Consider the following 19,237-nt stretch of genomic DNA (forward strand, 5'->3'; position numbering starts at 1 on the left):
TTTTTTTTTTTTTTTTTTTGAGATGGAGTCTCGCTCTGTCGCCCAGGTTGGAGTGCAGTGACCAGATCTCAGCTCACTGCAAGCTCCGCCTCCCAGGTTTACGCCATTCTCCTGCCTCAGCCTCCCGAGTAGCTGGGACTACAGGTGCCCACCATCTCGCCCGGCTAGTTTTTTGTATTTTTTAGTAGAGACGGGGTTTCACCGTGTAGGCCAGGATGGTCTCGATCTCCTGACCTCTTGATCCACCCGTCTCGGCCTCTCAAAGTGCTGGGATTACAGGCTTGAGCCACTGCGCCTGGCATCATTACTACATCTTTATTGAGCTTTTACAAAGTGCCAGGCACCATGCTAATGGATCTGCATATATTATATCATTTCTTCCCTATAGCAGCTGTGGGAAGTAGTATTATTATTATCCTCATTTTAAAGATGAGGATTACTTATGACTTACGTATTTAATGAGTTACTGAAATAGTAAAGTAACTTCCACAAGGTCAGGCAGCTACTAAGCTTCAGAGTTTCAATTCTAACCTGGTCTTGCAACTCCGAAGTGGGTGCAACTGCCTCCCAAACAGAATTCAGACTTTCACTTCCCAGCCCCTCGAGTTCATTTCCACAAGTGTCTGGGCACAAGAGGGGAGAGAACTGCTTGGGACTGGGTCAGGGAGGGCCGGAGAAGTCTTTGAGGAGAAGGGACTTTGCCTCTGGTCTCACTGTCTCACGTGGCTGCTCTCCCCTCCTGCCAGTTTGCCCAGTATGCGGAGATCGTCCACTTCACCCTCCCAGATGGGACTCAGAGGAGCGGGCAGGTGCTTGAGGTGGCTGGCACCAAGGCGATTGTTCAGGTGAGTGGGGTCAATGGGACATTGGCTAGTTAAATCAATGAATTAACCCATAAAGTTCCCACACTATCTTACAAACTCTGAAGGCAGGAGGAAATGGTCTATTTCCCTGAGAGCACAAAACATGTCCAGAATGGGTAGCCCTGTTCCCTCCAGCAGGCCCCTTAGTGGAGAAACTCCCTCTTGTTCCCACAGGTGTTTGAAGGGACATCAGGGATCGATGCCAGGAAGACCACTTGCGAATTTACAGGGGACATCCTACGGACTCCGGTGTCAGAGGACATGCTGGGTGAGGGACAGGAAGGAGAAGGGATGGAGGTGCTCCTCTGCCCTCCCAGCCCAGCTTCTCTGACCAAGCCCTCAGCACACTACACTGTCGCTTCCTGTTTATATGCCTGTCTCCCTGGTGGGCTCTTTGAGGTCTGGGGTGTGTCTTCTTCTGTCTGATTCCTGACCCCAGCGCAGGGTCTGACATACAGGTGTTCAATAAATGAGGAAGGTGGGTTCAATAGACTAGAGACACAGTAGGTAGCCACCTATTTGGAGCCAGGCTGAAAGGGACTGCTAAACCTTGAATATTCCCTAATTCTCTCCCAAGACCTGGCCTGGCCCTCTCCTCTCTCTAGTCCTGGAATCCCCCATTAGAGTCATTGTCCTGGGCCAAGGCCTTGCCTGTAAAGGTTTCCAGGAGAGGAAGGAAGACTCTCACAGCAACAGTCACTGTAGCTGGCTCTCTGGGCTACCTGTGGGCTGCAGGGGAGGGGGACACGGGACACTCCTTTGGGGAGTGGGAGGGAGCTGGTGGTGGTGTGGAGGGTAGGCAGCAGTGAGGGACACAGGGCTAGCCTGAGCACCCTCCAACACTCCTCGCCCACACTCAGGTCGGGTGTTCAATGGCTCCGGCAAGCCCATTGACAAGGGGCCAGTGGTCATGGCGGAGGACTTTCTGGATATCAACGGTGAGTGACTGGAGGCTCTGGATGGCTTCAGGACCAAGCCCTAACACCTTCCCCACTCTTGGAAGTTCTGCCCAGACTCACGAGCAGATCAGATGTGATGGGAGAGCAGCAAAGGCGTGCGTCTCTATCCCCAAATCTTCCACTGAACCCCAACACTGCCATCAGCACTCCATGTCCATCCTCTGTAAAATGCCATCATTGTTGGGCAGTGCTCCACGCCTGCCCCAAGGCCATCATGCCCCTGCCTTTGGCTTCCTGTCCACAATCCTGAGAGTGGGCTGCGGTGCTCTGCCAGCTCTCGTCCATTCAAGTGGGCACCTTCCCCAGGCCTCAAACCCTATCCCACCTGTTCACTGAGGACATGCTGGAGGCCTGTGGGGACCCATGGCTTGCCCTAGGCCACACAGAAAGTCAGTGGCCAAGCACAGAAGACTCATCTGCTCAGACAGGAGGCTGAGTCACCTGCAGGCCCTCTGAACCCTGCACTAGTACCTGGAGGCGGTGATGAGGGCTCTGCCCCCTTGGGCCCTAGAGCCTCAGCCTGAGTTTCCACCTGCCTGCCACTTCCAAAGCACGAGGGCAGCGCTGTCCAAGGTAGCACTGGGCCTGTGGCTATTTAAATTTGAACTAATTCAAATAGAAAGAAAGTCCCATTTCAGAGCCACATATCATGTGCTCTGTAGCCATTTGTATCTAGGGCTACATCAGGCAGCACGGCCAGAGCGCGTTTCTATCATCGCCAGAAGGCCCGTCAAACAGTGCTGCTCTGGAGTCTGGGGTCAGCGCTGAGGAGGTCAGGGAAGGGTTTGAACCCCTGAGCATGGCTCTGTGATCGCCCTCTCCCAGGCCAGCCCATCAACCCGCACTCCCGCATCTACCCGGAAGAGATGATTCAGACGGGCATTTCTCCCATTGACGTCATGAACAGCATTGCCCGCGGCCAGAAGATCCCCATCTTCTCAGCAGCCGGGCTCCCCCACAATGAGGTGAGGCCTGCATGGCCAGCAGGCACGGCTGGGGGAGGGACAGAGCAGTGGCTGGGCTGCTGGGCCAGTGAGGATGGCTCCTGTGCCAAGCAGGCAGGGGCTGGCGGGGCTGGGGTCGCCAGTATCAAGACTGGCAGCTGTCCCCAGGCAGCTCAGGGACTCAGGACTGTACAAGATTTCCTCCAGGTCCAATCTTCAGGCTGCCCCAAGCGAGGGAGCCCATGGGGAGCTCCCAGAGTAGAAAGTCCTGCTCAGGGGAGCTCACAGCCCCTACCACTGTCCCTGCACTCATCTTTACTACCCGTTCCTGCTTCTCTCAACCACCACAGTGAACAGCCACTTCCTCTCAGAGCAGCTGGTGTGACAAGGTCTCGAGATGCTCCTCCAGACACCCAGCACCCCGACCACTCAAAATGGCCTGAGCGATCAGAGGGCATAAGTGCCCCCACCCTACTGTGACCCTTCCTTCCTGACTCTGGGCATGGTGTCTTGGAGGCCCACATACTGCAGGCCCAGGGCAACTCTGTGCCCAGATAGTCCCCCAGCAGGCTGTGGAAGGGTATGGCCCTGCCCTATGCCAAGGTGCCCAGACCCGTACGGAGGCAGCTGCTCTTTGGGACTGTTACTCTGTCCTGCCTCTCGTATCAGGCACCCCCAGCCCACTAGCAGCTGCACAATAGCCCCCACCCTCCACCCCAAGAAAGACTGTAGCACCTGGGGCAGCCCCTTCACCTCTCTGGGCTTGGATCCCTCCCACCAAAGGCCATGAGCCAGTGGTGCTCAATGGGGTGGGCGTCGGCTCCGACTGTGACGTACTCCCGCCCAATCCACTCTGCCCTAGATTGCTGCTCAGATCTGCCGCCAGGCGGGGCTGGTGAAGAAGTCCAAGGCTGTGCTGGATTACCACGACGACAACTTCGCCATCGTCTTTGCAGCCATGGGGGTAAGGGACTTAGCAGACTGGCACGTTCTGGAGGCTGGGAGCAGGCAGCCTGTCTCCCTCAGCCCCTGGCATGACCCGATCTGATGGGGAAGCCATCAGTGTCCCGGCCAGCCAGGAGGGGTGAGGATGGGAGCAGTGACTAGGGCCATGTGGCCCTCAGGGTGTCCCAAAGGCAATCACAGTAGTAAGATGGGCCCTGGGTGGCCTGAAGGAGGGGAAGCCAGGGGATTTGGGGAGAAAAGATAGCTTCAGGAAGGGGAGGCCTGGGAGCCCAGGGAGGTGGGCAGAGCAGCAGCTGGTGACAGGAGGGGCAGGGATGGCACTGAGCAGAGCTGGACTTAAAGAAGTCTCAGCCTCTCCAGGGGCATCTGACGAGGCCCTGTGAGGACTGGGGCAGCAAACCCAGAGCCTGCCCTTTCCAGCCCCAGGGTCACCACCCCATGGCCATGGTGCCTAGCGACTGGTAGCTGGTCAGTCCACAGGCTTTCCTGAGGACAGCTGGGAGGGGCCGGGCCTTGCCCTCAGGCCACAGGGCCCTACCTCCAGCCGACCCTGCTGTGTATCCAGGTGAACATGGAGACAGCCAGATTCTTCAAGTCTGACTTTGAGCAGAATGGAACCATGGGGAACGTCTGCCTCTTCCTGAACTTGGCCAACGACCCCACGTGAGCTCTCCCCTGAGGCCCAAACTGCCCTCAGGTGGGCAGACCCTGTCCCCTTCCAAGACCTAGAGTGCCGGGGCTCCAGGGCATCCCAGAACTAAAGCCACGGGCCATAGCTGGGAGAACAACCCTCATTGTGTAGATGGGGAAACTGAGGCCTGGGAAGGGCTAGGAAAGGCTAGCCTCCTAGGAAGGGCTAGGAAAAACCCACAGACAGAGGGAGCCAGACCATGACTCTGCCTGCTGCCTGTGCCCTCTGCTCTTCCCACAACCCATGTCCAGCCACCATCCCAACTCAGGGCTCCTTATCTCTGTGTCACGTCCACAAAGTCACCCCAAGGAGATCATTTCCCTAAACATTTGTTTAGAAAAACTGCTATTTTAAAAGTGTAGAAAATGGGAGTTTAAATCTGGCGGCCAGGTGGATAAAACAATTCTAATAAACTGTCCCGGGTGTTTCTGGAGGGTACTCCAGAAAGCAGATAATAGAATTCTGGAGGTGTTGGTGACATCCCCAAGGAGAAGAGCCACAGTCCCAAAGCTGGGAACTGAGAGTGTCTGAAGCCAAGGTACGGTGTTCAGGAGCGCTCCACGTGGGAAGGGTTTGTAGGGCTGGCAAGCATAGAGACAGGGACATTAGGTGTGCTTGGAGCAGTGAAAGGGACAGTGAGAGGAGCAGTGAGAGGGACGAAACCATCCAGAGAATGTGGGGTGAGAGTGCTCCAGCTGACCCAAGTGTGGGTGCCCTAGGGTAAGACAGAGGTAAAGCAGGTGCCCCCAACTCATCTACAGGGTGATATGCCAGAGTCCTTCCCCTTCAGCCCGCAGGGGACAAAAGCCACTCTCATCATCACCAGACAAAGTCCTGGCCCTGCCTGGCTTTTCCCACCCAACTTGCCTCCTGGCCTCAGCCTCTGTCCCCTTTCCTACCTTGGACAGTAGGCAAGGTGTGTGTTGGAGTCTGCCTACTCCCGGGAACCGTGGTCCTGGCTTGGGGATGGGGCCAAGGGCTCATCTTATCCATTCCTCTGCCACTATGCACAACACCAGCTTCCCAGTTCACCTTGCACTCAACCCCCGGGCTATGTGGAGCATTAGCCCAGGCTCCAGGCTCTCTCAACACCTGGCCACACCTCCAGGATCGAGCGAATCATCACCCCACGCCTGGCGCTGACCACTGCTGAATTCCTTGCCTACCAGTGTGAGAAGCATGTGCTGGTCATACTGACGGACATGAGTTCTTACGCAGAGGCCTTGCGGGAGGTGAGCTGGCTAGCAAGGGGTGTCAGGTTCCTCCCTACCCCTCCCTAAGCCTGACACCCCAGAGGGTCACCCTGCAAATAGAGGAGAGCTGGTCCACCCAAGCCTGCCCCACTCCCATGAGTTCCAGGGCTTGGTCTCAGCCTGGCCATTCCTCCCCTGCCCCCCACTCCATTTCTCACAGGGTCACTGAACTCCCCCCCACCCTTCCTACCTTCAGCCTCTCACCCCCTTTCTTATCCCAATGCCCATGGATATTGCAGGTCTCTGCTGCTAGAGAGGAGGTGCCTGGGCGCCGAGGCTTTCCTGGATATATGTACACAGACCTGGCCACCATCTACGAGCGGGCAGGCCGCGTGGAGGGTCGGGGCGGATCCATCACGCAGATCCCCATCCTCACCATGCCCAATGACGGTAGCCTCCTCACAGCCCACTACCCTCCAGAGCTCCCCTGCCCTCCCTTTTCCGACCACACACTTAAAGAGCCCACATTGCTTTGCACAGATGTGCACCAGCGCTTTTCCTCCATCGAGATAGACACGGCCCTTTCCTCCACCATCCATGTCCCCCACACACCGCTATCACTCCCATGAGGGAAACAGAACCCAGGTGGCCCTGAGTGGTTGGAGACCTGGGCCCCACCCACACTGAGACCACTGTGTTTTCTTGTAGATATCACCCACCCCATCCCAGACTTGACGGGCTTCATCACCGAGGGACAGATCTACGTGGACAGACAGCTTCACAACAGACAGGTACTGCCCTGTCCCTGCCCACTTCCTGCTCTCAGCCCAGAGAAACACTGAGGAACAGATGTTCCACTGCCCCCAGGCATGAATTAGGAGGGGCCAGTCAAAGCGAACCCCAAACAGGAGACAGCCACAGGGAAGACTGCATGGTTCACAGACAGAAGACAGGCCTGAGCAGAATCTGGCTTACCTGGCTCTTGGATCTTGAGAAGATAATTTCATCTCTTGGATCCTAGGTTTCCTCATCCATAAAATGAGAATAATCAAATATATCATCCAGACGCATTGTGGAGGATAAAAATAAGTTGGCATATAGACAGCATCTGGCAGATAGTAAATACTATTTCCCTTCCCTTTCCAGTCATTTGCTTTGGTGGAGAGAAAACAACGGCTGACACACATCTGTCCTGTGTGTAGGTTAAAGGCGACCCCTATGACGTTTTTCTCTTTGCTTGGCAGGTTTTTGTTTTTGTTTTTTCCAGCTATTAACCATTAAGCTTCAAAGAGGTTTTTGTCCACATTATCAAAAGTTTTGAAATACTGAGCCTTTTATTAACTAATGCCATATCATCTACCCCCTCCACTGTTCTGTCTAGGGCCACATATGACAGCTGCATGCCCAAGCCCTAGACTTTGTGGGAGATAAGAGAGGGTGGGTGTGCCTGTTGACCCCTCGGAATGTAGAATAAATGAGGAGCTTCTCCTGAGAACAATTTGGGGACGGGGGGAGCAAAGCTTGAGTCCTGCTCTCCACCACTTCCTTTTTCTTCTCCCTCAGATCTACCCCCCCATCAACGTGCTCCCTTCCCTGTCGCGGCTGATGAAGTCAGCCATTGGGGAGGGCATGACAAGAAAGGACCATGGAGATGTCTCCAACCAGCTGGTAAGGAGGAGAGGGTCCGGGGCTGGTGGGTCCTCTAGTTTCAGAAGCTGAAGGTCTGAGCCCCGTCTAAAGGACGAGCTTTTCTCCTGTCAAAATTCCTTTCCGAACGGGGTCCCAGCAGAGCCAGGTTGGGGGCTACTGGACTCCCGTGGTAAGCCCGCAGCGGACACCGACGCCTTGCCCCTCCCGCAGTACGCCTGCTATGCCATTGGGAAGGACGTGCAGGCCATGAAGGCAGTGGTTGGGGAGGAGGCGCTCACCTCTGAGGACCTGCTCTACCTGGAATTCCTGCAGAAGTTTGAGAAGAACTTCATCAACCAGGGTAAGGCGCGTCGCTGGCGTGGAGCCAGTAAACTCTTCACCCTCCTCCCGCCCCACACACATTTCTACCACTCCCGGGAATCCCGCTCTGTCCCTAGGCCCCTACGAGAACCGCTCGGTGTTCGAGTCGCTGGACCTGGGCTGGAAGCTGCTGCGCATCTTCCCCAAGGAGATGCTGAAGCGCATTCCGCAGGCCGTGATCGACGAGTTCTACTCCCGCGAGGGGGCGCTGCAGGACCTCGTGCCCGACACTGCTCTCTAACCCCGCGCGCCTTGGCGCCCCAACACTGGCAGGGACCCTGCCCTCGGTCCCGGGTCTCCCCTCCCTCGCCACCCCAACCAGCGGCTTCTGCGCCGCCCTCCGCCCTCCGCTGGCTCCGAGGTTGGCGGGGGGGCCGCGCGCTCCATCCCTTTGCCTCTCTCGGTTGCTTTCCCGCGCTCCATGCCTCCCCCTCGATTCCCGGCGCTGCGGAAGAACAGAAGGTTGCGATGCCTTGCTCTGACGGGAGTATCTGTATTTTTATGTTAAAAGCCCACAAAATAAAAATAAAAAGTATCTGAGATGAATTTATCTTCGTCGAAAACAAGATTGGCAAAAGAAAGATAAAAATGAAAGGAAAAGATAATTGTTGAAGCTGGGGGCTGGGGTGATGAGTACAAGGAGTTCATTAAACTATTCTCCCTATAAAAAATAAAAATTAAAATTAAAATTAAAAAAGCCCAGCGCGGAGCCTGAGGATGTTGTCCCAGCTACTCTGGAGGCTGAGACGGGAGGATCGCTTGAGCTCAGGAGTTCTGGTCTGTCGTGAGCTATGCTGATGTGGTGTCCACACTAAGTTCGGCATCAATATGGTGACCTCCCGGAGACGGGGGCCAGCAGGTTCCCTAAGGAGAGGTGAACAAGTCCAGGTCTGAAGCCAAACAGGTCATAACTCCAGTGCTGATCAATAGCGGAATCGTGCCTGGGAATAGCCACTGCACTCCAGCCTGGGCAACATAGCGAGACTCATGCCTGTAATCCAAGCACTTTGGGAGGCCGAGGCGGGGGTCACTTGAGGTCAGGAGTTCGAGACCAGCGTGGCCAACATGGCGAAACCCCCGTCTCTACTAATACGAAAAAACATTAGTTGGGTGTGATATTATCGCATGCCTGTAATCCCAGCTACTAGGGAGGCTGAGGCAGGAGAATCACTTGAACCCGGGGTGGTGGGGGGCAGAGGTTGCAGTGAGCCGAGATCACGCCACTGCACTCCAGCCTGGGCAACAGAGTGAGACTCCATCTCAAATAAATAAATAAATAAAATTTTTAAAAGCTACATTAATGTCTTAACAGTTGACAATAGAATTTTTCTTAGGGAGATAATTATCTTCCTTAAGAAATAGCTTGGGCTGGGAGCGGTGGCTCACACCTGTAATCCCAGCACTTTGGGAGGCCAAAGTGGGTGGATCACCTGAGGTCGGGAGTTCAAGACCAGCCTGACCAACATAGAGAAACCGTGTCTCTACTAAAAATACAAAAAAAAAAAAAAAAAAAGGAGCCGGGTGTGGTGGCACATACCTGTAATCCCAGCTGCATGGGAGGCTGAGGCAGGAGAATCGCTTGAAACTGGGAGGCAGAGGTTGTGGTGTGCCAGGATTGTGCCATTGCACTCCAGCCTGGGCAATAAGAGTGAGACTCTGTCTCAAAAGAAAAAAAAAGGAAAGAAGGAAGGAAGGAAGGAAGGAAGGAAGGAAGAAAGGAAGGAAGGAAGGAGGGAGGGAGGGAGGGAGGGAGGGAGGGAGGGAGGGNAAAGAAAGAAAGAAAGAAAGAAAGAAGGAAGGAAGGAAGGAAGGAAGGAAGGAAGGAAGGAAGGAAGGAAGGAAGGAAAAGGAAAGAAAGAAAGAAAGAAAGAAAGAAAGAAAGAAAGAAAGAAAGAAAGAAAGAAAGAAAGAAAGAAAGAAAGAAGGAAAGAAAGAAAGAAAGAAAGAAAGAAAGAAAGAAAGAAAGAAAGAAAGAAAGAAAGAAAGAAAGAAAGAAAGAAAGAAAGAGCAAGCAAGCGAGCTTGATAGGCTGGGTGTGATAGTTCAAGCCTGTAATCCCAGCACTTTGGGAGGCTAAGACAGGATTGCTTGAGCCCAGGAGTTGAAGACCAGCCTGGGCATCATAGTGAGATCCCTGTGCCTAGAAAAATAATTTTTAAAAATCATCTAGGCCTGATGGCACACACTTGTAGTCCCAGCTACCCAGGAGGCTGAGGCGGGAGGATTACTTGAGCCTGGGAGGTCAAGGCCACAGTGAGCCGTGATGGCGCCACTGCACTCCAGCCTGGGCGGCAGAGAGAGACAGGGTGGCCCCCTGTCTCAATAACAAACACACACACATATATCTTAATAAATTTCATGTGGAACATGAGCTCAGGAGGCCACAAAAGATGTGCGTAACTCTAAACAGCTCTGGCTGAGAGATGCTAGGTAGAATTTGGTTTGCTCCAGACAGGAAGGGAGGAGAATTGCTAGGCAGAGGCCCTGAAGAACATGGGGGGCATGAGTGCAGAAGACTGAAGATCCCCAGTTAAGAAATGGATGAAGAGTATTCTATAAATCAGGCTGCCTCACGTTACTTTCAAAGCTGCCAACTTTTCTGTAATATCAATCCGTCTGTCTCCCCTGCCCCATCTACAGTGAAATCATGAATGCTACCTAGGAAGGGAAAGAAGGGTGGTTTGGAAGGATAGAACTTCAGCAAAGAGCTGAGTTTCACTTCTAGGTAAACGTTTTGTAGATGACGTCAGAATTATTGGATCAAGAGCTAGCACCAAAGGAGGCCCTCCCCATTCCCATCCCAAGATAATTTACAGCCATCTTGGGGAAAGGTTTGACTGTCCACTGGGCAAAGAGTTGTTTTTATTTAATAACAGCTTTATTGAAATATAATTCCCATACTATACAATTTATTTATAATTGTAAGAATTAAGTTTTTGGTATAGTCACAGAGCTGTGCATCCATGGCCACAATCAATTTTAGAACGTCGTCATTACCACAAAAAGAAACCTTACACCTTTAGCTTTCACCTCTCAACACCTCCCCACAATCCATTCACTCCTCAGCCCCAGGCAACTACTAACCAACTTTCTCTCTATGGATTTGTCTGTTTTATGTCATATAAATGGAAACATACAATATGTGGTCTTTCGTGACTGGCTTCTTAGCAAAATATTTTCAGGGTTCATCCATGCATGCATCAGTACTTCATTTCTTTTTATTGCCAAATAACATTTCACAGAATGGATATACCACCTTCTGTTTATCCAGCAGTTTATGGACATGTGAGATGTTTTCACTTTTTTGCTGTTATGCATAATGCTACTATGAACATTCCTGTGAAAGTTGTTATGAGGACATGTTTTCATTTCTCTTAGGTAGACAACTAGCAGTGGAATCGCTGGGTCGGATGGTAACTCAGTTTAACGTTTTGAAGAACTGCCAGCTGCTTTCCAAAGTGGATGCACCATTTTCCATTTCCCCCAGCAGTGGATGAGGGTTCCAATTTGTCCACATCCTCAGCAACCCTTAGTATCTGTCCTTTTTATTACAGCCATATTAGTGGGAACAAAGTGGTATCTCATTGTGGTTTTGATTTTCATTTTCCTAACAATGAATGATTATTGATCATTTGTATATCTTCTTGGGAGAAATATCTATTCACATCCTTTGCCCATTTTAAAATTGGGTTGTCATTCTATTATTGAGTTGTAAGATTTGTTCATATATTTGACATACCAGTTCTAGTCCTTTACCAATGATTTGCAAATATTTTCTCTCATTCTGTATGTGTGTTGTCTGCTCACTTTCTTGATGATGTCTTTTAAAGCAAAAAAAAAAAAAAATTAATGTTGATGATGTCTTGTTTATTTTTTCTTTTGGTGTCATATCTAAGAACCTATTGCCTAATCCAAAGTCACAATGATTTATGCCTATGTTTTCTTCTAAGAGTTTTATAGTTTTTTGTTTTTGTTTTGTTTTGAGATGGAGTCTCACTCTGTCACCCAGGCTGGAGTGCAGTGGCACGATCTCAGCTCACTGCAACCTCTGCCTCCCGGGTTCAAGTGATTCTCCTGTCTCAGCTACCCGAGTAGCTGGCAAGCACCACCACACCGGGCTAATTTTTGCACTTTTAGTAGACACGGGGTTTTGCCATGTTGGCCAGGCTGGTCTCAAACTCCTGACCTCAAGTGATCCTCCCTCCTCAGCCTCCCACAGTGCTGGATTACAGGTGTGAGCCACCGCACCCAGCCGAGTTTTACAGGTTTTGTTTTGTTTTGTTTTGTTTTTTTGAGATGGAGTCTTGCTCTGTCGCCCAGGCTGGAGTGCAGTGGCTCAATCTCTGCTCACTGCAAGCTTCGCCTCCCAGGTTCACGCCATTCTCCTGCCTCAGCCTCCCCAGCAGCTGGGACTACAGGCGCCCACCACCATGCCTGGCTAATTTTTTGTATTTTTAGTAGAGACAGGGTTTCACTTTGTTAGCCAGGATGGTCTCGATCACCTGACCTCATGATCCAACCGCCTCAGCCTCCCAAAGTGCTGGGATTACAGGCGTGAGCCACCGTGCCCGGCCGAGTTTTACAGTTTTAACTGTTATATTTAAGTCTTTCATCCATTGTAATCTTTTATATTATGTGAGCCAGGGCTCCAATTTCATTCTTTTGCATATGGATGTTCCAGTGTCCCATGTTTTGGAGAGACTCTTCTTTCTCCCACTGAATTGTCTTAGCAAAAATCAGTTGACCATTAATGTGACAGGTTATTTCTGGACTCCAAATTTATTCCATTGATCTATATGTCTATTATTATGCTATTACTACACCTTCTTAGTTACTGTAGATTTGTAATAAGTTTTGATTGGGAAGTGGATGTGCTCCCACTTTTCCAAGATGGTTTTGGCTATTCTGGATCCCTTGAATTTCCACATGAATTTTAGGATCAACCTGTCATTTTCTAAAAGGAAGCCTGCCTGAATTACGAGGAGGACTCCATTAAATCTGTAGATTGATTTGGGGAGTATTGCCATCTTAGCAATATTAAATCTTCTGATCCATGGACATGGAATATCTTTCTATTTATTCCGGTCTTCTTTAATTTATTTCAACTAAGTTTTATAATTTTCAGTTTTGTTTGTAGCACAGTGTTGAATAGAGGTGGTAAGAGTGGACACCATTGTCTTGTTCCTGATCTTAAAGGGAAATAATTCAGCTGTTCACCATTAAGTATGATGTTAACTGTGGATTTTCATAGATTTCCTTTACCAAGTTGAGGAAGTTCAATCTATTCCAAGTTTGTTGGGTGTTTTGTAATAAGAGATGTAGAATTTTGTCAAATGCTCTTTTTGTGGCTATTGAGATGCTCATGGTTTTTTATCCTTTATTCCATTGATATAGTGCATTATATTGATTTTCAGATATCAAACCAAACCTATATTTTTGGGATAAATTTCCTTCATCATGGTGCACAAGCTTTTTTAATATGTTACTGGATATGATTTGCTAGAGTTTTATGGAGGATTTTTGCATCTATATTCACAAGAGATATTGGTCTGTAAATTTTTTTTCTTGTGATGTCTTTATCTGATTTTAGTAGCAGGGTAATACTAGCCTAATAAAATGAGTTGAAATTGTTCATTTTTCGTTTATATTTTGGGAAGACTTTGTGAATAACTGGTATTAATTCTTTTTTAAATGTTTGGTAAAATTCACCAAACATCTGGACTTGAACTTTTCGGCAGTTTTTACTACTAATTTCTACTACTACTAACTGATTATCTTTAATTACTGTATGTCTATTCAGATTTTCCATTTCTTCCTGAATCCATTTTGGTGGCTGTGTTATTACAGGACTTTTTCCCTTGTTATCTAAGTCATCTAAATTGTTGGCAAGTAATTGTTCATAATATTTTCTTGTACTCCTTTTTTTATTTCTGTAAAGTACATAGTAATATCCCCCTTCATCTCTTATTTTAATAAATTTAGTCTTCTCTCTCTTTTTTTTTTTGGTCAGTCTAGCTAAAGATTTACGAATTTTTAAAAAACAATTATTTTACTGATGCATAGTAAATGTACATAATTTCAGAGTACATTTGATAATTTAATACATTCATATAATTTTTAAAGATCAAATCAGTGTACTTGGGACATTCATCACCTTAAATACTTGTCTTGTCTTTATGCTAGAAACACTCAAATTATTCTCTCCTGGCTATTTTGAAATGTACAATAGATTGTTGTAAACCATAGTCACCCTACTGATCTATCAAACACTAGGTCTTATTTCTTCAAGTTTGCCAAATTCGGTGTCCCTTTCTAAAAACCAACTTTGAGGCCAAGCATGGTGGCTCATGTCTGTAATCCCATCACTTTGGGAGGACAAGGTGGGAGGATCACTTGAGCCCAGGAGTTCGAGACTAGCCTGGGCAACATAGTGAGACCTCATTTCTACAAAAAATTAAACAAAATTAGCTGAGCATGGTGGCACGTTCCTGTAGTCCTAGCTACTCAGGAGGCTGAGGTGGGAGGATCACTTGAACCTGGGAGGTTGAGGTTGCAGTGAACCAAGATTGTGCCATTATACTCCAGCCTGGGAGACAGAGTGAGATCCTGTCTCAAAAAAATAAATAAATAAAAATAAAAACTAACTTTGAGTTTAGTTAATTTTCCCTATTGTTTTCATCAATCCCAAAGCAGTCTCTAATTTTCCTTGTGGTTTCTTCTTTGACCCATTTGTTATTTAGGAGTGAATTAATTTCCACATATTTGTGAATTTCTCAAGTTAATTTCTTATTCATTTCTAATTTCATTCCAAGGTGGTCAGAAAACATTTCAATTATTTTAAATTTACTGAGTCTTGCTTTATGGTCCAGCATATTGTCTATTCTACAGATGTTTCCTGTGCACTTGAGAGGAATGTGTACTCTGCCGTTGTTGGATGAAGAGTACAACAGACGTCTTTCAGATTTAGTTGGTTGATAGTATTGTTCAAGACTTCTATTTCCTTATTGTACTTCTGGGTACTTGTTCTATCCATTATCAAAAGTGGGATATTGATGTCTTCAACTATTATTGTTGAATTATCTATTTTTTCTTCAATTCTGTCAGTTTTTACTTCCTGTATTTTTGGACTCTGGTGTTAGGTGCATATATGTTTATAATTGTTATATCTTTCTGACAGATTGACCCTGTTTTCGTTATAAAATGTCCTCCTTTGTCTCTAGTAACATGGTTTGATTGAGGGTTTTGTTTTGTTTTGTTTTGATGTTCAAGTCTATTTTGTCCAACATTAGTGTAGCCACTCCATTTTTCTTATGTTTACTGTTTGCATAATATATCTATTTCCTTTTCAACCTACTTGTATCTTTGAATCTAAAGTGTCTTCTGGGCTGGGGGCAGTGGCTTATGACTGTAATCTCAACTCTTTTGGAGGCCAAGATGGGAGAATCACTTGAAGCTAACAGTTTGAGACCAGCCTGGGCAACACAGTAAGACCCTATTGCTACAAAAAATATAAATAAATAAAAAATAAAGTGTCTCCTGTAGACAGCATATAGTTGAATATTGATTTTTATCCAGTCTGACTGTTATTACTGATATGGTAGGATATACAGCTGTCATTTTACTTTTCTTTTCTTTTCCTTTTGTTTTATTTATTTCTGACTCCATTACTTTTCATTTTCTGTATATGTCATGTCTTTTTCATTCCTGTTTCTCCTTTAATCTTTCTTTTGCATTAAGTGAATATTTCATAATGTAACATTTTAATTCCTTCAATCATTTTTCATTCTATTTTTTTCAGTTGTTTTCTTAGTGGTTGCTCTAGGGCTTACTATATTCATTTTAGCTTATCAGAATCTATTTCAGATTTATACTAAATTAATTCTGGTGAGACACTGAAACATTATTCTTCTATTACTCAATTCCCTTTTCTAACTTTTTGTGCTATTGTTATACATAGTGCATATATAATATGCAAATAATACATTGTTATAATTATCACTTTGTATAGTTTTATGTCATTTAAAGAAGGTGAGAAGTATAGTAAATACATATTTATAGAGTGTATTATATTAATCTTCTAACTTATTATCTCTGGTTCTTGTTATTTGTTCTCATGGATATGAGTTACCATCTGCTGTTATGTCTTTACTCCAATACAGCTTTGCTCCCGCCCACCTCATTTGTATTGTTATTGTCAAATAGATTACATTTCTATACATTATAGGCCCAACAAAACAATCATATACATGTTGTTTTGTACAATTTATTTTTAAGTCAGTTAAGAAGAGAAGAAATACACATTTATATTGTTTTTATAATTACATAGTCATCTTTACCAGTGCTCTTTGGATTTGTTTGTTTTGTGTTTATTTTGTGAGGATTCAGATTGTGGTGTGGGGTCACTTACTTCTAGTCTGAAGAACTTCCATTAGTAATTCTTGTAAGGCAGGGATGCTAGCAACAAATTTTCTGAGTTTTTGTTTGTCAGGCAATGTCTTTATTTTGCGTTTATTTTCAAAGATAGCTTTTCTGGATATAAAATTCTTGAGAGTTGTTTTGTGTTCAGCATTTTGAATATGTTACCCATTGCCTTTTGGCCTCCATTGTTTCTGATGAGAATTCAGCTATTAATCTTATTGAGGTTCCCTTGAATGTGATTAGTTCTTTTTCTCTTGCTGCTTTCAAAACTTTGTCTCTCAGCATTTTTAGTATGATGAGCTTACGTGTGGATATATTTGTGTCTAACTTACTTGGAGTTTGCTGAGCTTCTTAAATCTGTAGATTAATCTTTTTCATCAAACTTGGCTAATTTTCAGCCATTGCTTCTTTAATTACTTTCTCTGCTCTTTTCTCTCACCTCTCCTTCTGGAATTCCCATTATGAGTACATTGGTATGCCTAATGGTGCCCCCCGGCTTTTTCTGAGGCTCTGTTTTCCTTCATTCTTTTTTTCTTTGCTCTTGGGATTGCATGATCTCTACTCCCTATCTTCAAGTTTGCTGATCCTTTCTTCTGCAAGTTCAAATCCACTATTGTTCCTCTCTAGTGAATTTTTCATTTCAATTATTATACTCTGCAATTCCAGAATTCATTGGATTATTTTTAATGGTTTATCTTATTGATAGTCTCTATTTGTTCAGAAATTGTCACCATAACTTCTTCTACTTTTTTTTTTTTTTTTAACATAGTTTCCTTTAGTTCTTTAAACATAGTTATAATGGCTGCTTTGAAGTCTTGGTCTGTTAAATCTGATATCTGGCCTCTTTCATAGGCAGTTTCTGTTGTCTGCTTTGTTTCCCTATGTATGGGTCATACTTTCCTGTTTAATTGTATATCTCATGGTTTTTTGTTGAAAATTAAACTTTTTAGGAAATATGTTGTAGTAACTCTGAATTCTGATTTCCCTTCCCCCCTCTCAGGCTTGCTTTTTGTTGTTTGCTTGTTTATTTGTTTAGGGACTTGGATAGGCTCTCGTAGTGAAGTCCTTTTCCCCTTCAATGTAAATCTGATTTAAGGGGTATGACTTGTTCTTTAGGATTCCTGTCCTGAGCAGACCTCCTCACCCCTACAATGTAGTGGGCATCCAGATACCTGCCTTCCTCCAAATCTGGTCCCAAGAGGCAGAGAATCCCTCTCCCACCTGTTAGAACCTGTCTTTCAAATTTTTCTTTCTCCCCCAAAAGCATTATCCACTTCCTTCCAAATAGATACTCCAGGGTGCTGTCCTGAAAGTCCTGTTTCCTACCCCATTACCACCACAGCCAGAACCCAGACTCACCACTGGAGGACTCCCAATTCTCACAGCCATGTTCCCCCACCCTACTCCCATCCATGGGCGAGCACGCTGCCTGGCCACAGTGAAAAGTGTCAGCTTCCACAGCCTAGGCCGGTCTTAGGGTGTGTCCCTGCTCAAATAAATGGATCTCAGCACTCCAAGCATAATTAGTTAGTTTCATGTACCTGGCCATTTCTCTGGGGTATACCACTCCTCCTCCTGGAACACAGCACAGGGCCAGGTTCCAATGTCCCCTGGGTCTTCACAGTGCCCTAGTCCACACAGCTCTTTTCTGGGACTATCCCACAGGTCCTAATTCTTTTACCCAATAGAGGCTTTAACCTCAGGAGGTTTTACTAGTCAGGCTTCAGGTGGAAGTGACAGAAGCTCAATCAAAACTAGCTTAAGCTTCAAGAGGATCCTGGGGTGGTTTAGAGAATAGATGGGAAGCATCTGGCCTTGGGCACTGGCCCTGAAGTGTGCAGACAGCGCCTCTCTAGATGCTCCCCCTACTTCTCCCTGATGGGCCTACTCCCCTCAGTCTTCCATCTCCCTTGCCTGGAGCTGTAGAACCAGTTACTCTGGAGCCACACCCTTACTATCACCTTCCAAAGAAGAAATCCAACCTTTCTCTGGGCATTTTCTGCTGTCTGCCCTTCTCATGGTCCAGCTTCTGTTGTTCCATCAGGCGTTATGTTTGCCCAGCTGCATGGCTGTGGCCAAGGGGTTTTTAGGATGACACATTCTCTCCTCCCAGAGACTCTCCTAGTTTCCTATATCTTCCTCCCTTACTCTATTGTCCCTTCTCCCTCAAAATCACTTGCAGTCTCTTGCCTCCCTAGAAAGAGGACTGAGGCAGAAAGGCCTCAAAGTGCTTCTCAACCCTGGTTACACACGAGAATCACCTGGAGAACTCTACAAATACCATCGCCCAGGCCCCATACCAGATGAATTTATCGGAATCTTTAGGGGTAAGTCCCCTGCATTGGTGTTTGTACAGCCAGGGTTGCAAAACACTGGTATAGAGATGTAAGATACCACAGGTCAAGATAGTGAGGATGAACTTGGAGAGGTACTGAGATGCTCTCTCCAACCCCACTACATACACAGGGTCCTGTCGTCATTATTAGAATCCTAACACCCCAGAAGCAACAATAGCCCAGGAAATCCTCAAACTTTATCCCTGAAAAGCATTGTCACTTTATCTCAACTTGAAGCCAGTTGCTAAGGCCCTACCTGGGACAGATAGCCAGCATGATTTGCTAGTTTTGAAGGTGTTTGGCAGGTGTGCTGAGTCCTGGCTACTGGGGTTGGGGGACAAGTGGGCTCTCAGAAGATGGTTCCCTGGAAAGGGAGAAAGGTGCTTCTGGGTGGATAATCTGTATTCTTGTCCCTCTCTGCAGGTCACCATGGTCTTAGGGGACCTTCTGTCCTTTTCTTAGGGGAAATACATGGAATGTTGGGGTACAGAGGAGAGATTGTGGTAGGGATGGAGTGATATAGTCAGATATGCCCAGAGTTGACCCTAGAGCCACAGGAGCCTTCTGATAAACTTGGGGTCATTCCTGTTGAGAAGCGATGAGAATGTGGATGGCTCAGTAAGACAACACTGATTCAAGTAACAGTTATTGCTTGGCTACTATGTATTCTAAAAGGTCAAAAGGCAAACTAAGGAAAATATTGACAACAAATATACATAAAGGGTCACTATGCTAATAAGTTTTACAGATCAATAAGAAACACATTAAGGCCCTCAAAGAACCATGTAAGTAAAAGAATTCCTAGAAGACAAAACCACTGATAATTAAATGTTTAACCCTTGTTGGTAATCAAAGAG

General features: G+C 46.8%; 1 protein-coding gene across 1 annotated transcript in view; it reads left to right on the forward strand.

Moving 5' to 3' along the window:
* Positions 1-8,176, forward strand: part of ATP6V1B1 (ATPase H+ transporting V1 subunit B1) — a 29,096-nt gene extending 20,920 nt beyond the window's left edge. The window contains exons 3-14 of the mRNA XM_025353489.1: positions 747-845; positions 1,038-1,131; positions 1,724-1,801; positions 2,648-2,787; positions 3,629-3,730; positions 4,298-4,395; positions 5,532-5,655; positions 5,916-6,066; positions 6,325-6,407; positions 7,180-7,284; positions 7,477-7,606; positions 7,704-8,176. Of these exons, the coding sequence (XP_025209274.1) occupies positions 747-845; positions 1,038-1,131; positions 1,724-1,801; positions 2,648-2,787; positions 3,629-3,730; positions 4,298-4,395; positions 5,532-5,655; positions 5,916-6,066; positions 6,325-6,407; positions 7,180-7,284; positions 7,477-7,606; positions 7,704-7,867 (1,368 nt within the window). The 3' untranslated portion in view covers positions 7,868-8,176. The remainder of the gene's footprint in view (positions 1-746; positions 846-1,037; positions 1,132-1,723; positions 1,802-2,647; positions 2,788-3,628; positions 3,731-4,297; positions 4,396-5,531; positions 5,656-5,915; positions 6,067-6,324; positions 6,408-7,179; positions 7,285-7,476; positions 7,607-7,703) is intronic.
* The last annotated feature ends 11,061 nt before the right edge of the window (positions 8,177-19,237 follow it).

Source organism: Theropithecus gelada, chromosome 13, assembly GCF_003255815.1.
Source record: "Theropithecus gelada isolate Dixy chromosome 13, Tgel_1.0, whole genome shotgun sequence".
Lineage (NCBI taxonomy): Eukaryota > Metazoa > Chordata > Mammalia > Primates > Cercopithecidae > Theropithecus > Theropithecus gelada.